Source organism: Nycticebus coucang, chromosome 10 (genome assembly GCF_027406575.1).
Source record: "Nycticebus coucang isolate mNycCou1 chromosome 10, mNycCou1.pri, whole genome shotgun sequence".
NCBI classification, from domain to species: domain Eukaryota; kingdom Metazoa; phylum Chordata; class Mammalia; order Primates; family Lorisidae; genus Nycticebus; species Nycticebus coucang.
The window spans coordinates 13,325,595-13,343,918 of NC_069789.1; the positions used below are offsets into that span (position 1 = coordinate 13,325,595).

Sequence of the window (18,324 nt, forward strand, 5' to 3'; positions counted from 1 at the left end):
CCAGCCTCTGCCACAGAAAGGTCTATTCATTTTCAGAGACTGCCAAACACCTGGCATGGCGTGGGAGCTTAATAAACATTTGTTGAATTCCACTTGGAATTTTCCTATGGACAGGCTCATGGTACCAATCCAGTTTGTACATTCACATTTCCTCTCATTTCAAGCAAAGTGGCTCTATTTTGATCTTTTGCTCCTTTTCCCTCTACCATGAGGATGTCATTCCCAAATTCTGTCAGTGGTAAGGGGTAGAACTGCTATGGGGAGAAACACCACCTAGAGCTCTTTTACTATTTCTTCCCTTATCCTGGTTCTCAGATCTGATGGCTTTGTGCATTTAATAGAAATGCTATCAACAAGAGAGAGTGAACCTAAGCAGCACCAGACTTGGAATCTAAAGACTAGGTGGGAAGTTTGGGCTCTAACTCTGCCTGTGTGTGTGAGCTTGAGGAAGTGAATTCATTTCACCAAAGTCCAGTTTCTTCATTTGCAATTTAACTGATATCCCTTCCATTTTGTATTATTCTAATCCTGTCTACTATCATTTCTAATATGAAGACTGTCCTCCTTTTGGAAACCAGATAGAAGATAAATTGCTCTGTGTTTTCCTAGCTTCAGGGGTCTAGACCCCACTGATCCCACTGTCCAGCTGCTAGAGCTGGGCTCCCATAAAGCCACGGTTAGCCCTCCTGTGGGGACACTTCCTCTCATCTCTCACTGTGTCATTCTAATCCAGTCACCTGGCTTGTCACCACACTTTGGACACCACATGTGACTTGTTGGATGGATTGTTTCTGATCGTTCTTAGCTACAGCTGCTCCCAATGGCTGCCTACCAGAAATGGTGGTTAACCTCTAGGCCACTGCGTCTATCGATACGGCCAGTGAGCCTGCTACTGGAACATATTTCCAAATACTTTGTTTGCCTTGGAATAAGATGGTTTTCACTGCAGAGTAAGAAAAGGGAGATAATACACGTTTTATTTTACAATTGAGCAAACGGAAGCTTAGAATGGTTATGCCACTTACCCACCATTACTTAGATGTTAAACAATGGAGTTAGGACTAAAGCTCAAGTGTTCTGACAGCTTCTTTAGTGGTGTTCCATCATGTGGAAAGGGAAGGAACAGAGTCTCAGCACTGTCTTCCTTCCCAAACACTATACCAAATCTCATTTGTAATATGCACTCAATTAATGACATTTAAAAGTTGAGTAATTTTGGAGGTACTCCAGATCAGAATTTAAACATTTTTATGTGAAGAAGAGAAAATAAAACTCAAATCCTAGTTTTTACTTCTTTTTTTTTTCTTTGCCAGCCCTCTCACATTGTATGGGAGTTCCAATTAGCAGAAAAATGGCCACAGAATAGACAAACAGATGGTAAAAGTGAAGAATAATTCTTTAATGAGGGTGCTGTTCTGTAAATAATTGGGAGTTTACTACAAACTAGAACGCATTTCATAAAAATTGGTCATTTGGGGGTAAGATTTCTCAAAAACCACTTTTCTTTTCCATCCTGCTTATATCAATCTTAAATCAATTATCTTGTAAAATGCCCATGTAGAATGATGAACAGCATAATCCCTTTAAGATTGTTCTCATCTTTGTGTTTGCCCCTGTGTCGCTTACAATTCTTTCACACAATAAAAGCCTCAAATTAATAAAGTGCTTCCCTTAGAAAATCAAAATGCTTTCTCCACATTGCCTTTTAATTAATTCTCAAAGATTTCCTCTGTAAAGCGGGTCTGTGGTAGGAAACGGAATTATTCTTTCCCTTTAGGACATGAAGAAAACACGTTGGAAGGGCAGATCATTTCCAGCCACAGTGGCACTTGGTGCTAATTCAGGTCAGTTCAAGGCTGTTGACTGGGTCCTTCCAGTCTGCCCACCATTTCAAACAAAATCAAGCTCATCGACTTATTCACTAAATAATCAGTGAGTGAGTACTCGATGCCCACTGTTGGTCAGATCCTGTTCTAGGCACTGGGAATACAGCAGGGAAGAGGAGAGGGAAAGAGATCTAACCTCATAGAACTTAAATGTTTCTAGGGGAAGACAGATATCAAACATAGTCAACAGGTAAATTGTACAGTAGGTGAGAGGGGACAAATGCTCAGTGTACGAAGGAATGTGGGGGCAGGGCGGGTGCACAGTGTCACATGAGGAAGATTAGTCGGCCCCCGTGGGAAGACGCCATTGAGTAAGGAGTTGGGGAAAGAGAAGAAGAATATCTGAAGGAAGAGCATTCGAAGCAGAGGGAACAGCTGGTGCAAATGCCCTGGGGTGGCTGCATGCCTGAATGTTTAAAGAATCCCGTAGGGCAGTGTGGCTAGAACTAAGTGTTTATATAAGGCTGTGTTGGCATTTTATTTTATTTTATTTTTTATTGTTAAATCACAGCTGTGTACATTAGTGCAATTGCCTGTACCCATTCTAAGATGCACCATAGATGTGGCATTTTAAAGACATCTTTCACTTTGAGGGACATGTGGTGTCTTGGAGGATTTTAAGCAGAGGAGAGAAGGAATTTGATTGCTGGGACTGCTGTGTTGACACTAGACATAGGTGAGAAAGGATGCAAGTACAGACCCTGTTAGGAGGCCACTGCCTCTGTCCAGGAGAGAATCAACAGTGACGCCCAGCAGGGTGTGATCAGAGGAGATACTGAAAAGTGAACAGATTCAGGATACAGATTTTAGGTAGAGCATCCAATCCTGACTGGATTGGATGTAAGTTTTGAGAAAAAGAAAGGAAGGGAGTTTATCTTGTGAATTAGGGAACTTCTTGAAGACAAAAAACACGTATTATATTTCTTTACGTTCTTTGTAGAAACAGAAGAATGGTCCATGCATAATAAATAAATAAATGAATAAGTAAGAGAAAAAGCAGGTGGCACCTGTGGCTCAACGGAGTAGGGCACCAGCCCCATAGGCCAGAGGTGGCGGGTTCAAACCCAGCCCAGGCCAAAAACTGCAAAAAAAAAAAAAAAAAAAAAAGTAAGGGAAAAGGCAACTCTACATCAGCAGTTCACAATTTGAGGTTTCTCTACCCCTAGTTATTTGCCATAATACACACTATTTCCTGTATCTCAAAACAAGAAAAAAACAACAATTTAAAAATTGCCTTTTTTTTCAAGGTAAGGCTGCTAAAGCTAAAAACAAAACCAAAAGCTTTTCAATGTATTGTTTGGGTTGTAATTACGTTACCTTGGCAGGGTAACAGGTCTTTTCCCTGCTATTCAGAAGTTCTACCTGGCATATGAAACGAATGTAAAATTTACAACTTAATTTGTTTCAACAAAATATAAAGCATACCCAGGCTTTTTCATTTTTGCTTGTTTACAACATAAATGTTTTCATTACGTAGGGCGGAATCACTTAAGAGAAGATATTAAATCTTTCAATGGGTTTTTAGAGTTGATTCTAGCCTAATTCCCTCCGTTATATTTGAAAAGTGTGAATCCTAGAAATAATAAAGTGATAGATGTAATTTTGTTTCCAATATATAGTAACAGAAATTATGAGTTGTCTAATGAAGTTTAACAACTACAGCAGAGAAAAATGCTGAAATCTGTTCTTGCTTGCCTGGTTTCTATCCATACCCTATAGGGTAAATTTCGTCAGCTATTGTGAGACCATTTTTATTTTATTTTATTATTATTATGTTTTTGAGACAGAGCCTCAAGCCATCACCTTGGGTAGAGTTCCGTGGCATCACAGTTCACAGCAATCTTCAACTCTTGGGCTTAAGAGATTCTCTTGCCTCAGCCTCCCAAGTAGCTGGGACTACAGGCGGCTGCCACAACACCTGGCTATTTTTTGGTTGTAGTTTTCATTGTTGTTTGGCAGGCCTGGGCTGAATTTGAACCTGCCGCTGCTGGTGTATGTGGCTGGCACCTTAGCTACTTGAGCTACAGGCACGGAGCCGTGAGACTATTTTTAATGTGCTTAGAGACAGCAGGAATTCAATACATGGTTGTTTTATTACTAGTAATTTTCTCAATGGGTTTCAGTATTTCTTGCTGCTGTGCTTTAGTAGCAACCCCTTTGCCCACCATATCCACAGGTAGATGTGCTGTCAGTCCACAAAGATCCCAGTGTGAACGTCGGCCTCTTTCCTTTACTCAACTCTCATCCTGTCTATCAGTCAATTCTGCACTGACACAGAGGTCTTACCTTGTGTTTCAAGGTCTTAACTCCCTAAGTTGGATTTCATGTGGGATAGTGAAAAGAATGTAGGAAAGTTAGATCTGAGCTCTGCCAGCTGTGGATCTGTCATGGAAGAAAAGTAGTAGTAGAAGAATAAGGGGTGTATTGTAAGAAGAAAAACTCACACAATTGCAGAGAAAGCTGTAAAGGTGATTTTACACCAGAGGGGATTGGCAGATGTGAGAAGAGTTACTGCCACACGCCCTGAGGTCCTTGTGTGGGTGGGCAAGTCAGAGCTTACAGGGAAATCTGGGCAGCCAGGCACAGCCAGCTGTGAGGAGGAGGAGGAGAGCTTGAAGGGGAGATGGAAGGAAATTCAATGGAAAGCTGTTGCCTGTGCCTGGCCACTGTCTCTTTAAGTTCATGGTAGTGCCCTTGGGAGGGGTTAGTGGCTCTAATTGGTCAGCTGGGCTGGAAATGTGGAAGATCTGGGTGTGAAACAGGGGCAAGCCAGGACATGCAGAGCCCTCCAGGACTTTGCATATATCACTACATCAAACTACAAAGACCTTCGCGGAGGAATAGGTCTACCTAAACAGGGAATAGCTTTACCCTGTTTCACAAATATTTCACAAATTCTTCTTCTGGCCGCTTGTGCTCACATGCATACGGACAAGAGGAGTGCCATTCCAGCTAATCAAGTTGACACAGCACAAACCATCACAATCATTCCTGGCTATGTCAGTGTCAGGCAATTTCCTCCACCTCTCCAATCCTTTCCTTCCCTATTGGTTTACTAATGTAAAAGATGTTATAACTATTATAAAATGTATAACTAACTCTGAGATAAATAATAGTGTAAAAAATCCAATAGAAAATACAAAGTAACTGATAAGATTGTTGTTTTTAGATACAACCATTAATTTAGTTGATGTGTGTTTATTGTGTATCTTCTTTGGGCCAGCAACTGTACTAGGCCTGGAATACACAGCTGTGAGCACACAGACAAAATCCCTGCTATCACAAAAATTAATCGGACACCGATTAGATAGTCAAGTGGAGATGTACATAAGCACTTGGCTACCAGAATTTCAGGGGATAGACCCAGGTTAAAAGTGCACATTTGGGAGTCACTAGTATTCAGGCAGCATTGAAATGCATGACCCTGAACGAGCTCACTTGGGGAGTGCATGTGAACTGACAGAAGAGGCTCGAGGTCTGAGATCTGAGGTGCTCCAGAATTTGGGGGTCAGAAAAAAAAAAAAAAGAACAAGCAATGTGGCCCACAAAAAGCATCAGTAATGTAGAAAGAGAAATGACAAAGAGTGGTGTCCGGGTGGCTAGATGTAAAAAGTTTTTGAGACTGTAAAAGGGATCAACTTTAACTTCTGCTGAAAAGCTAGTTCACAGGATAACTGAGAACTGACCCTGGGTTTAGCGAAGGTGGAGGTCGGTGCTAGAATGGGCACAAGAAGGAATGGGAAGAGAGGAAGTGTTTAGCGTAGAGGGAAGCAAAGAATAGGGTGATGGTTAAGTGGAGAGTATAGGGAGTATGTATTTTCTGTTCTCTTAGTTTGCTACTGGGAATGAGCCATCAGCACTGTGCTTGGGTGAGGCTCCGGGTCAGGACAGCCCTTTTATCCAGTGATCCAAGGGATAAAGCAGGAGGTTCCGCCTTTAGAGGAAAATGGCGGAACTGAGCATGCTCAGTTATGGTTCTGACTCTACAAGTGTTAATCCAAGTCATGTCAACCTCCCAGGGGTAAACTGAGCAAAGGGGAGAGAGAGGTTGAAGGAGAAGTAGGTTTCAGTTAGGGAAAGAATGTTAAGGAAATATTCAGAAAGGCTGAAAATGAAGAGAATTTTGCTCCGGAAGGCACAATGCAAAGACCTGGGGAATTGAAGCACACTGGGAGCTGTCAGACTAGGGCGTGTGAAAAGTAGTCTGGGACGATGATCTTTGTCCTGTAACATTTAGAACAGGGACTAGGTTAGGTATTTGCTCCTTGAGCAAAACCTGCCAGGGCCTGCCAGGGGGGAGGCAAATGTGTTTGTCCACATGGCTCCCTCCTGGAATAGCAGCTGGATCCCGATGCCGGTTGAGATCTACTCCTAGAAAGGGGCTGCTGTCTGTCATCTACCTTCTGATACCGGAATTTCGTCTTCAGTAGGTTCCTGGTGTCGGTGATTAGAAGAATGAATTCACGGACCACAGATCAGTGCTAAGACAGGATTTATTTACAGAAAAGAATACAAAACCACCAAAGCTCCTGGCAGAGAGAAGACCCAAGCCGGGGGGAGAAAAGCTCTCTCTCTCCTTCTCCCTGTCTCTCTCTGGGGCTTTGCTCAGGTGTGTATATAGTCGCATAGGGTTATTTAGCCAGAACTCAATTGTTACAGTTAGCCGGTGTGGGTCCACTGAAGTTACATTCAGCCTGAACTCAGTTGTTACATTTACATTTACCAGTGTGGGGCCCAAACTCAGTTAATGAATGGCTACCATCCCTTTCATTCAGGCCTAGGAAACTTACATGAAATTGACCAGAAATCAGTACTTACATTTAGCGCCGGGCCCAAACACAGTTAATGAATTGCTACAATCCATTTCATTCAGGCCCAGGAAATTTACATGAAATTGACCAGGCCTATAAAAAGTTGGGTTCCTAGTCAGTCAAAGTGCAAGTGAGGGAGACCTAAGGTGCCGGTGTCTCCCCCGCAGTTGTCTGGCCCCTCTGGCAACTGGAGCCTCCTCCAGCCCCCACTGCCTCCCCTTCAGCCTGCTGGTTGCGCTGCCGGCTGCCGCAGCACAGACACCGCCAGGGTTGAGCTGTAGGTCCCGCTCAGCTCCGCTGGCTGGGGCGCCACCCCTTCCGTATCACTTCTGTCTCCCCCACACCTGGCCCACCAGAGGCAGGAAAACCACCTCCATATTTACAGCTTCCCAACCCTGCCCCTGAAAGCCATTACTATAATCCAGGCAAAAGTGATTTTTCTAAGAGAATCTGTGGCCGCGACCCGAAGAGTAACCGCAGGGGAGCAGCACTCAGGGCGCTCCGTGCAGACTGCTGGAGGATGGAGGTGGTGGGCGAGCGCCAAGTTCCCCTCGGCGCCTTCCGGAGAAGCCCAGCACCAGGATGCTCCTCCGGTTTCACAAGTGTTAAGCTTTTCACCTCGTGTTGGCAACCTCCAAATCGTTTCCCATTTCTCCAACTTCGGAGGAAGCTGTGAAAGCCGCAGGCAAACGAGGCTGAATGATTCATTTGGTCCCGGCCATGCCTTTTACTCCTAGAATGTCTTAGCAGCTCTCTCCTCTGTTCTTTAAGCATAATGATCATCAATCACCTGCTTCTTCAGTACGGTCAGCTGCGTCTTCAGACGCGTGATGGAACCTGCCGGATGCCTGGCCCCATCCCTGCGTCCATCCGTCCGTCCGTCCACCCAGTGCCCAAGCCCTTCCTCCCTTTCCGGCTCACACCGGTCGTTCAGCTCCGGTCTCTCCGGGCCTCCAGCGGCACGTACGCCCGGGCGGGCGGGGTGTGCGCAGCGTGGGCCGGCCGCGCCGCGGGCAGGGCTGCAGCCTCCCCGGGCGACGGGGTGGGGGTCCCGGGAGGCCCGGGCGGGGTGGCGGCGGCCGAGCCGAGCCCATCCGAGCTGGCACCTTCGAACGCCCCTGCCCACGTGACTGTCCCCTCCTCCCTCCTCCAGTCGCGCGCACGGGTCGGGCGTCTCGGCTCCCGCGCGCGCTCGGCTGGTCCCAGTACCCGGCGGAGCAGCGGAGGAGGGAGCGAGCCGGCGAGGCGGCCCGGGAGAGCGCGCGCGAGCGGCGGCTGCCGGGGCCGCCTGTGCACGGGCGGCGGCGAGGGTGGCGGTCGCCGGAGCCGCGCGGAACCCGCATCCGCGGCGAGGGTGATGAGGCTGCCCTGCCACGCTGCTCCGCTCGCCGCCAGCTGACACCGCCTGCGCCCAGCCCGCCCGCAAGGGGAGACGCCGCGGGGCCGTGACCTTGGCGGAGGAGGTAAATAGGGAGGCGGGCGGGGAGGAGGCAGCGCCGCCCGGAGCCCTGCCCGCCCCCGGCCCGCGCCCTGCGCCCCGCCCCGGCCACCCCCGGGACCCGCGGCCGGGCTGGGCTGCGGGCACAGAGCGCACGGCGCGGTCCGCGGTGCTGAAACTGCCGCCCGGAGCCGGCGTGGCCGCGGCGCGGGGCACAGGCTCGCCTGCCATTTGCCGCTGCCGCGGGCGCCAGGCGAGGGGAGCTGGGGTTTGCCTGTTGTCGCCTCTTTGGCTGATTGCTCTGAGGCTTCTGCAGTTAGTTTTTCACCCCTGGTGACACAGGTGATTATCTGAAGGGGTGACCTCCCACCAGTTCTTCTTGCCGGGACTCACCCAGCTACCTCTCGCCTAGGTTAGGCAGTTTTACCTCCAGACTTCCGAAGCGGAGAGGGCTGGGGGAGAGCACCCTTGCAGTGCAGGCAGGTGGAAGTAGGCGAGCGGAGTCTTGGCTCTGTGTGGGAGACCAGGGGGATACGGAGGAAACACATGTGCTGGAGAAAGACGCCGGGAACCGGCTTCTGGGATGCGCCTGCATGTGGGAACCTGGGCTGACACCTGGGAGAAAGTGTGCCCATCTCCACCCCCCCATGTGGCCTTTGGGGAAACATAGTCCAGTGGAAACGCAAGTATTGGGTGAAAGAGAGAACTCCCTGTACTACGGGATTAGTAACCATGGGTTCTTAAGGTGAGCACCAAACACTTTGTAATACTAGTACCGAGAAAATGAAGTCCATTAGAACCATTGCCCAATGGCTGTATGTACCTGGAAGTGTAATTTCTTATAATGCCCTGGGCGCACTGTAGGTGAAAACTTACTTTCCTAAATCTTCATGCTGGGTTACTTGCTCCAGCCATCCCAGATGTAGGCACACTCCATGTGGGGTGGGGGCTGCGGATGTCGACACACGGGACAGTGAGCTCCTTTTTGAATTACCACTAGCATCTCACCGGAGTCTCTCTAAACCTTTGCAGGGCAGACTGATCATTCTTGTACGGGAGAGTGGACCAACTTTTGGTGACATGGCCCAGGGGAATAATTATGGACAGACCAGCAACGGGGTGGCAGATGAATCCCCCAACATGCTGGTGTACAGAAAGGTAGGAACTGTTCACTTACCTTCTGGCCTTTTTGGTATTTCCTCTCCTAACTCAGAGTCTGTATCGACAACGTGGCCTTGTGGCTGGCCCGGGGCACCAGTGATTGCATGCTGTGGCTGAAGATGATCTGACGTTCCCAAGTGATCTCACCCTTTCCCTGCTGCTTTTACACAGGTTGATCTGTCATGGGCAGTAAGGCCAAGTTCGGGTGTTCCCCATACTTTGTTATAGACGTGAGTTAACAGCATCCATAATAATTGTAGAAGCTTTTTTCTTATACTCCCCCTAAACATTGAGGTTATAATAATTACATAAGTGGATCACATTTTGAAATAAAAATAGCCCACTTTGCAGTTCTGTGACAAGAGTGAGTGTGACCGTGTGAATGTATGTGGTTTAATGATTTTACTCGTAACTGAACAATGCTAGCTTTTGTCTTAGCCTATATTATTTTTTACTTAGTGTTTTTTTTTTTTTATTATTTTGTTTATGGCTGTTTGTGTTCTAGTGTTAAATGCTCGTTAAATAAACCTCTGTCTTCCAGAAGGCTTTTCTTTTTTGCCATAAACAGATCAGATGGCTTTGTGCATTTAATGGAAATGCTGTCAGCCACAGACTTGTACACGTTCAGCCACCGTAATAAAGATGCATTTGAATATCACATGTGCTTTAGAGTGGTTGCTTAGGTAACTTCACTCTGGCTGTAATCAACAATTTGCTAAAATTAAGGATGCGGTAATCTTTCTTTAACTTCTGCAGCAGTTGTTTCTATTACAAATTGTGGATGATTTTTTTTTTTTTTTGGCTTATTGTCAGGAGTGCTTATGGGCAAGACTTCTTTAGTAAACACTAACAGTAGTAAAAAGGAAATCATTCCTTGAAACTTAAAAATTGTTAAGGATTTTAATGAGAGTGAGCCCATTGAAGAGTCCAGGATGAGTTGGCATTTGTTTTGTTCTGTTTTGCTTTTTTTCAGTAAGAGGATCAGAGCTGATTGTGAATATGGATGAAAATCTGTGCGCTACCTTAACCTCTCTAAATCAGAACTGTTCATCTAGGTAGCCCAGCATCATTAAGAGGGAGTGATGAATATGTGTTTGAAGGAATATTGCCGTTGCTTTAATGAGAAGACCCTGGCACACTGCTAGCTGACTTTATTCTCTAGCCTTGCGGACAGTGCGATACTGTGTCCCTGTGAATGGAGTTATATGTGTCTGGGATAACACAGTAAGATGAAAAAGAAAAACTGGGGATTAGTTGTCCATCTTCGTCTCAGAATATTCTTACTGCATAAATCAGGAAAATAATCCCCATTGGGTTTAGATGATTACTATTGTATTCCTACACTGTTTGAAATGACTGCATATTTGCCCATTCTACTCACAGTTGGTTTTGAGAAAAAATATTTGGGGAGCAGTAGGGTGATTTTAAATAAGTCACACTATTTTCTTTTGTTTGGTAGAACCAAATGTTGCAATATACAAGATGGGAGAATTTTGAATTCTGTCTTATGGGGGTATGCTATGTGCAGAGTTGGATTTTTAGCTAGAAAATTATAGTAGGATGGTGTTTTTGGTAGGCCAAGCAGCTGTATTATCTCTCTGCTTTCCTAGAAAAGATTAAGGACTGAAAAGATTGGGCACCTAACTGTTCTCTTGATTAGAAATAAACATGACAGCAACCAATTTGTTGCATTTAGTTAATCGTCCTGAAAACAAAATAAGAAGACAGGAATTTTAAAAATAGTTATTTGATTATTTAATACAACAGAGCTTCACGTTACTAGGTCTGAATTTACTCTATACAGTGTCAGATAGCATGAAATTGCTATTAATTCTACTCGCAAGTTAATAGACTATAATGATGAATGTAATACTTTATTTTTGAAAGCATTATTGTTGTGTTGGTTAAGCTTGGAACTTCTGGTGCTGTTTATTTTCTTACCCTTCGGTTGGCTTTTTGTTTAGGGTTAATGACACATGTAATTTATTTTTCAGGAAAAGACTTTCCTGATAAATCAGTACTGAACAAAAATAACTCCTTTCAGTAAATTTTTACTCATGATGCTTGAATATGGATTCCTTGTCTTTCCTTTTATTCTTTGAACATTTTTCAAAATTTTCCTTGTGATCTAAATAATAATGTGTCAGTAAATTTCAAATGATTTATAAAGAAACACAGTGTCCTTGGTTATCATTTGCTGATTATCAAGTCAAATGTTTTGTGTCTTTGTGCAGACATACAATCTAACATCATGGATTTTAGAGTTAAAGTTACACATGGGTAACTTTCACATGTATCTGTCTTGTATTTTAAAAGGGCTTTCCACTTACTATCTTCTCAGTAGAGGTCAAATTTTAATGTGAAGAGAGCAAAGTCATTGGAAAGGGGTCTATTTTGAAAGCATGTGCTTGAATATTTTAACTGCTCTACTTTTATTGAAAAATAAGCACTATAGTACAATGCTTATCAATCAGGAAGTCAGTCAAAGGCTTTGAAATGAACGTCATTGTTCCAATGTTCCAATGTACAATAGTACATTGCTCACTAATAGTGGAGAAAATGGGTACAGAAAGGACCGTTATATTGACTCATGCCAATTTTCTTTATTTTATTTTATTTTTTTTGAGACAGAGCCTCACTTTGTTGCCCTCGGTAGAGTGCTGTGGTGTCACAGCTCACAGCAACCTCCAATACTTGGGCTTAAGTGATTCTCTTGCCTCAGCCTCCCAAGTAGCTGGGACTACAGGCACTTGCCACAACACCCGGCTATTTTTTGTTGCGATTGCCACTGCTGTCTTAGCTGGCCAGGAATGGGTTTGAGCCCACAACCCCTGGTATATGGGGCTGGCACCCTACCCACTGAGCCACAGGTGCTACCCAGCTCATGCCAGTTTTCCACATCTACTTAAAGATCGAAGCACCATTCTTGGAAGTGAGTCCTGAATGACCAATGTTGGCCGTGTTCTCACCATTTCCCCACTCTCCCATCCACGACACCTCTTGCTTCCTTTCTGTTCAGGGTTCTTATAATTTACATGCGTTCAAATATGCATGTGCTGTTTCCATATATTTCTTTCTAGGCTATGAGTGACACTACATCTGTGTGAGGGGTAGGAAAGAGTGAACGGTCACCCAAGTGGAATACACAGAAAAACTGGGATGTGTGAATTTCTTTTTGTCCGATGCCTCTCTGTCTTATGATTATCCTCACTCAAATTATGTAAGTTCCTCCAAATCATGGAAAAATCCCAGGGATATTTTTTTCATGCAGAAGTCCATAGTTGTTTTATGGAAAAAAGTGTGCAGTGGATAAGACTCAGATCCTTCCGGCAGAGTGGATGCTACCATCGTGAAGGCCATGGTGACAGGCGTGCTGCCTCAGAGGCAGGCCTGGTGACTGCAAGTCAGTCTCCTATGTTGGGCAGGAGTTTTTGGCTTAATCTGATGAGTCTCTGTAGAGCTCGTTTGACATCAGAGATAAGTTTTAAAAATATGTCTGGACCGAATATTTGCCTCATTGATTCTTTAACTTATAAGGCTCCTTTTTCACAAGCAGGTGATTGAATTAGAGTGGTTATGTTGTTTGATGTATATGAGGACATCCTATTCAAAAGTGCATAAAATTATGAGTTTGACCACTTTTATTCCTGGGGCTTTTTAGGCTCTCTTCAGACAGACCCTGACTAGATTGGAACTAGAAATCATCAACTCCAGAAGAGAAACCTGATTAGCTCCAACGAGCCTTGCATTCAGATCAGATTCCTGAAGAATCTGTCGCAGTGACAAGTCAGAATTCAGTGTTGTTTGGCGTTGATGGATCTCAAACTCTGCTTCCAATTTTGGATGAAACTCGTTCGTGGGGCACCTCTGGCTGTAAAGGACAACTAGGCTGGGACCCAGAGTGCAGGAGACACACTCCAGATTTGGTGTCTGGCCAGCACTGACCACTAGACGGTATACATCATTTTTTGTCCCTAGTCTGACATTCAAGCATTTGGAAAACAAAATTTCTAGGACACGTTGGGGCCAGGGTTTCAAATTGGCTGGAACGCTAGCTTCTCGCTAGCAAGAATGCTCAAAATGCCCAATAATTTCTGATATTATTGCAGCAGCCAGTTATGCTCCAGCTGTCAGAAAAGAAAATGAAACTGTTTTCCTCATTTGTTCTCTTACTAGAAGGCAGAGGTTTGGGGAAATAGCAAACTATCGAGTTCCCTATGACACCTGCCCTTACCTCCCTCTCTTCACCTTTCTCTTTTCTCCCTTCTCGCCTCCATTCTACACACTGTCCTGGTCTTGTCTCTCTATTTCCTATACAGTTCTTGCCTTCCTTTGTTTCTTTTTATTTTTTCCTTTTCAAACCAGCAAAGATAAAATTTTCACTAAGATGATGTTCATTTCAGCTGTAAAAGAGAACAATGTCTTTTGGAGAAGAGGGTAGGTACCAGGCTTGTTTGAGTAGCAGCCAAGTGCAGGCACTAGACTTGGGTAAGTCTGTTACACGTGGCTTCATATTGTGGGGGTGATAAATGGTTAGCGTGTGTGGTTTGAGACTGCTTCACTGTGGAACAGCAAGGAGGAGGCCTCAGAAGGCACAGTGGGAAGAAGCTGACACTCTACCAGGAGGGTCACCTACCGTGACTGGCTTACCCCGGATGTCATTAAATGCTACTTCTGAAGTCAATCTGTTCTGTTGGAGGAAACATATCTGTGAGAAAGAGGAGTGGCTTGATTTCTTCTTCAGAAGGGATCGAGCCCCAGACATCACTAGCCTCTTCGTGGTGAGCCAGTGACGTTTTCTATATTAACTTAGGGCATTTGGCTCTGCAGAATGGCCAATCTGGTCTGTCTTGAAGGTGTCAAATCTTCCCACCCCAACTCCCATAGTAAAAAAAAAATATATATGTATTTTTGAAACAAGGTCTTGCTGTGTAGCTCAGGTGGGTTTTGAATGGAGCTCAGGTGATCCTCCCACCCCAGCCTCCCAGATAGTTGAAACTACAGACAGATGTGGACCACTGTGCCCAGGGTATCTTTGACATTTTAAAACATTAGTTATCTTAATCTGTCTGATTGACTTCCGGTCATTAGAGAATCTTTAAAGGTAACAACAACACAAAGGGAAGGAATTGTATAAATAGATCATCACAAAATGTGTGGGCCTTTTAAGCCTCCAGATTTTAAAATTAGGGGCTGTTACCAAGTCTGAAAAATTCCCCAATGGGATGTCTTCTCTAAATTAGATTATTGGAAAGAACCTTTCTGCAAATTCAGACCTATTTTTCTCTGACACAAATACTGGCATGTGCCCTGAGATAGGATGGAATCATCATCGATGATATTTCCGTGCTGATAGTTCTCCATAAGAAGTAGATGGAATCATTTTATGAGTAATAATTTAATGATGAATTTTGGGATAATAATTAACTTGAGTTCAGAGCAAGAAAGCCTTCCAGGGTGAGCTCTTTCCTCACCCATCATTGCCTGTCAGTGCTATTTGTGGGATTAAGATAAGGATTTGTGGCCTGAATTTTATTTCTTTCATTTCCTACCTGCAATTTCTCTGAATCTAATTGATCAGAGGGAAATGCAGATGTACCCAAGAGAAGCTCTCTAGGGATTTTATTACCTTCTAATAGCCTTTGTGGTTCTGCTGAGAGATGGAAAGCAGAGTATTTTTAGGCCGTGTGGGTGACAGAATGTGATCACTGCAGAGACTTTGGAAATATTTTGGATTTGGACAGTTTAGTGAATTGATAAATGGTAAGTCTCCTTAAAAAGAGGATTGTAGAAAATAAGCAACACGAACAATTGAGGCTTGCTCCTCACTTCCCAGCAGTGACGAGGAGGTGGCATTTAATGTCAGGGTTACGGTGACTTCTATCCCACCCCGCATCAACCTCATTGTAAAATAATTGTATTTGGTAGAGTGGATGCCCAGTTCCTGCTCCAACAAAGGCCCTGCACTTGCCCATAGCAATATACAGATTTAACTTGCCTTCTTTAATTTCCTTTGTCTTGTGTCTAACCCAATCAATAGAGGTCTCAGGACCTCGGAACTATAATAGGCAATCACAACCTCAATTTTAGCTTCATTGAAATTGCCACCAGGCCTAGACTAGAAAATATTTGGCTGAGGGAGCTTATCTAGAAAGATAAATTGTTATTCTGTCTTCCGAAAAAATATACAGGAAAATGGCAGCTTGGTGAGGTCAGTTGGGTTTTTAAGGAGCCTTCTAATTTTTGGTCCTCTGTGGTGGGTAGCAAGTAAACGTTTTCTCTGGGAGGTGGTGGGTTGAAATGGGAGACGCATGTGCACTAGAACCGGGTGATCTCGGTTTTAAGTCTCTGCTTTGCTACTGGTTGGCTGTGTGGTTGTGGGTGGTTAATGACCTGGTTCCCTTCACATCATTTTACTTTTATTTTTTATTTCATTTTGCAGTTTTTGGCCGGGGCTAGGTTTGAACCCGACACCTCCAGCATATGGAGCTGGCGCCCTACTCCTTTAAGCCACAGCGCTGCCCCCACATCGGTTTATTTACAAAAGGATGAAAAACGTTTTCTTCATAGGGCTGTTCAATGATAAAATAAGGTAGCCTAGGGGAAATGACTTGCATAGAATCTAAAATGTATTAGATCTTCAGTAAATGCCTGCTGTTACAATTAATATTATGGTTATCTCATTCCTTCTTATTTAATAAAAAATATTAAACATCTTGTATGTGCCAGGTGGGGAAGGACATGTTATCTTATTTTTTGATAAAGACAAAAAAGTGAACTACTTGTAGTCATATTTTCCTGGTAGTGTAGAGAGAAGTGTTTTATAAGATACTTCGGTAATACCATTTGTATGACATAATGTCCTGTCTTTTTTATTTTTTATGACAAGGTCTCAAGCTATTGCCCTGGGTAGAGTGCTGTGGTGTCACAGCTCACAACAACCTCAGACTCTTGGGCTTAAGCGATTCTCTTGCCTCAGCCTCCCAAGTAGCTGGGACTACAGGTGCCCACCACAACGTTGGGCTATTTTTGGTTGTAGTTGTCATTTTATTTAGCAGGCCCCGGCTGGGTTCGAACCCACCAGCCCTGGCGTATGTGGCCGACGCCCTACCCACTGGGCTATGGGTGCAGCCTGTCCTGTCTTTTATTATTTAGCTCCTTATAGCCAGATTCTTCTACTCACTAATAAGCTGTTTGCAGTCTTGTTTTATGTATCTTTGAAGTCTGCACAGTTCCTTGGATATTATCTAAACTACATAAAGCCTTAGAATCCAGGAATTTCCAAGGTGAAAGAGAACTCAGAATTTATCTACTTTTCCATTTTTGCAGATTGTAAAATTGAGGATCAGAGAAGTAGCACACAGCTGGAATTCAGGTCTTTCTAGGATCTCTCTGTCTTTCTCAATGCAGTAAGTCTTTTGGTTTGTATTTCAGTGTCAGTGAGTAATCAGCATGCTAGTTGCTCCGGGGACATCCATGGATTACACTAGGATGTCTATTCACCCACTATAAATAGATTAACTGCCTTTTTCCTTTGGCCAGGAATGATCAGATTGGGAACTTAATCTGGGCTATTCTTGTATTAGTTTTATTCTGACATCTTCCAGCAATGAGCAAACAGGGGAAATTGTATCAATTGGACTTGTATAATAAATGACCTACAGCCATGGGGGACTTGTTGGGAAGTTCATGGTTGGAAGTTCTGGGCTAATGAAAACCCAGGATTTGATGGTCTATGGAAATGGTACCCAATAGGACTTTCTATCATGATGGAAATGTGTGTGCTCTGTCCAGTTCAGTAGCCACTGGCCATATGATAGAATTGAACACTTGAAGGATGAGTTAGTGAGGACCAGAATTTTAAATTGTATTTAATTTTATATTTATTTATGTATTTATGTAGAGACAATGTCTTGCTTTGTTGCCCAGGCTGGAGTGCACTGCTGTGGTCATAGTTCACTGCTGACTTGAACTTCTGCCCCCACGCCATCTTCCCAGCTTTGCCTCCCAAAGTGCTGGGGTGATAGGCATGAACCACTGTGCCCAGCCAAATTGTATTTAATTTTAATTAATTCAAATTTAAATAGTCCATGTGGCTACCAGTATTAGATTAATAGCATAGTGTAAAGGACTTTGGAAAAATAGCATCAAATCCAAGAGAAGAGATAAAAGAATATGCTATACCTAGTTTAGCATTTGAATACAGTGCTTGGACCAAAAGTAGAGTTCAGCAGATCATTCATTGAATCCTATGTACTCACTTTGATATGAGGATAGTTAATGACAATTAAGGTCATGGCGGGAGGGAAGGAAAAGCAGAGAGAGGGAAGGAGGGAGGGGGGTGGGGCCTTGGTGTGTGCCACACCTTCTGGGGGCAAGACATGATTGCAAGAGGGACTTTACCTAACAAATGCAATCAGTGTAACCTGGCTTATTGTACCCTCAATGAATCCCCAACAATAAAAATAAATAAATAAATAAAAAGAATACAATAAAAGTTTTAAAGGAAGACCAGGACCTGACAAAGGGAATGACAGCTATTGTGATAAATGACATCAACTCTATATGCACTTTATGACTTTTTTTTTTTTTTTTGGAAACTTTCAGCTGTCTGAGTGGGCAGCCCTCCTCAGGTCAGATGATAGAGGTTGTCTTTTGGTAAGAAAAAAATCCTGTGTATAGCATGAGTCTGTCATGCAGGGAGCTTATAGGGCCTCAGGTGATTTGCTGATGTGTGAAGTATTTCAACTCATCTCTGTCTTGTAGCATCTTAGAGATGCATCACAGCCATTCTGATTTCTTAGAGACGGAGGAGAAACCAGAGGTTCTGAGTAAAAGCCATTCAAAGTAGTCAGAATATTTTTTGAGAATTTAAAATTGGAGTATAATGGAATCTTTTTTTAAATAAGCACCATTCCTTTTTGATGTCTCAGAACTTTGAAAGCCAAGTGACAGCCCATGTGGAGATAGTAGTGGTGGAGAGTTGTAAGGGCTGGATGTGAATTCCGACCTCACTCCTGAAGCTGTG

At 44.0% G+C, this 18,324-nt stretch overlaps 1 protein-coding gene across 8 annotated transcripts in view; it reads left to right on the plus strand.

Annotated features, from left to right (window-relative positions):
- Positions 1–7,937: 7,937 nt before the first annotated feature.
- RGS7 (regulator of G protein signaling 7) overlaps positions 7,938–18,324 on the plus strand; it is a 520,788-nt gene continuing 510,401 nt past the window's right edge. For 4 of the 8 annotated variants that reach the window (XM_053607467.1, XM_053607468.1, XM_053607469.1 and 1 more), the window contains exons 1-2: positions 7,938–8,160; positions 9,168–9,293. In XM_053607467.1, the coding sequence (XP_053463442.1) occupies positions 9,216–9,293 (78 nt within the window). In that variant the 5' untranslated portion in view covers positions 7,938–8,160; positions 9,168–9,215. The remainder of the gene's footprint in view (positions 8,161–9,167; positions 9,294–18,324) is intronic. The other 4 variants (XM_053607473.1, XM_053607471.1, XM_053607472.1 and 1 more) reach the window with 1 other exon arrangement.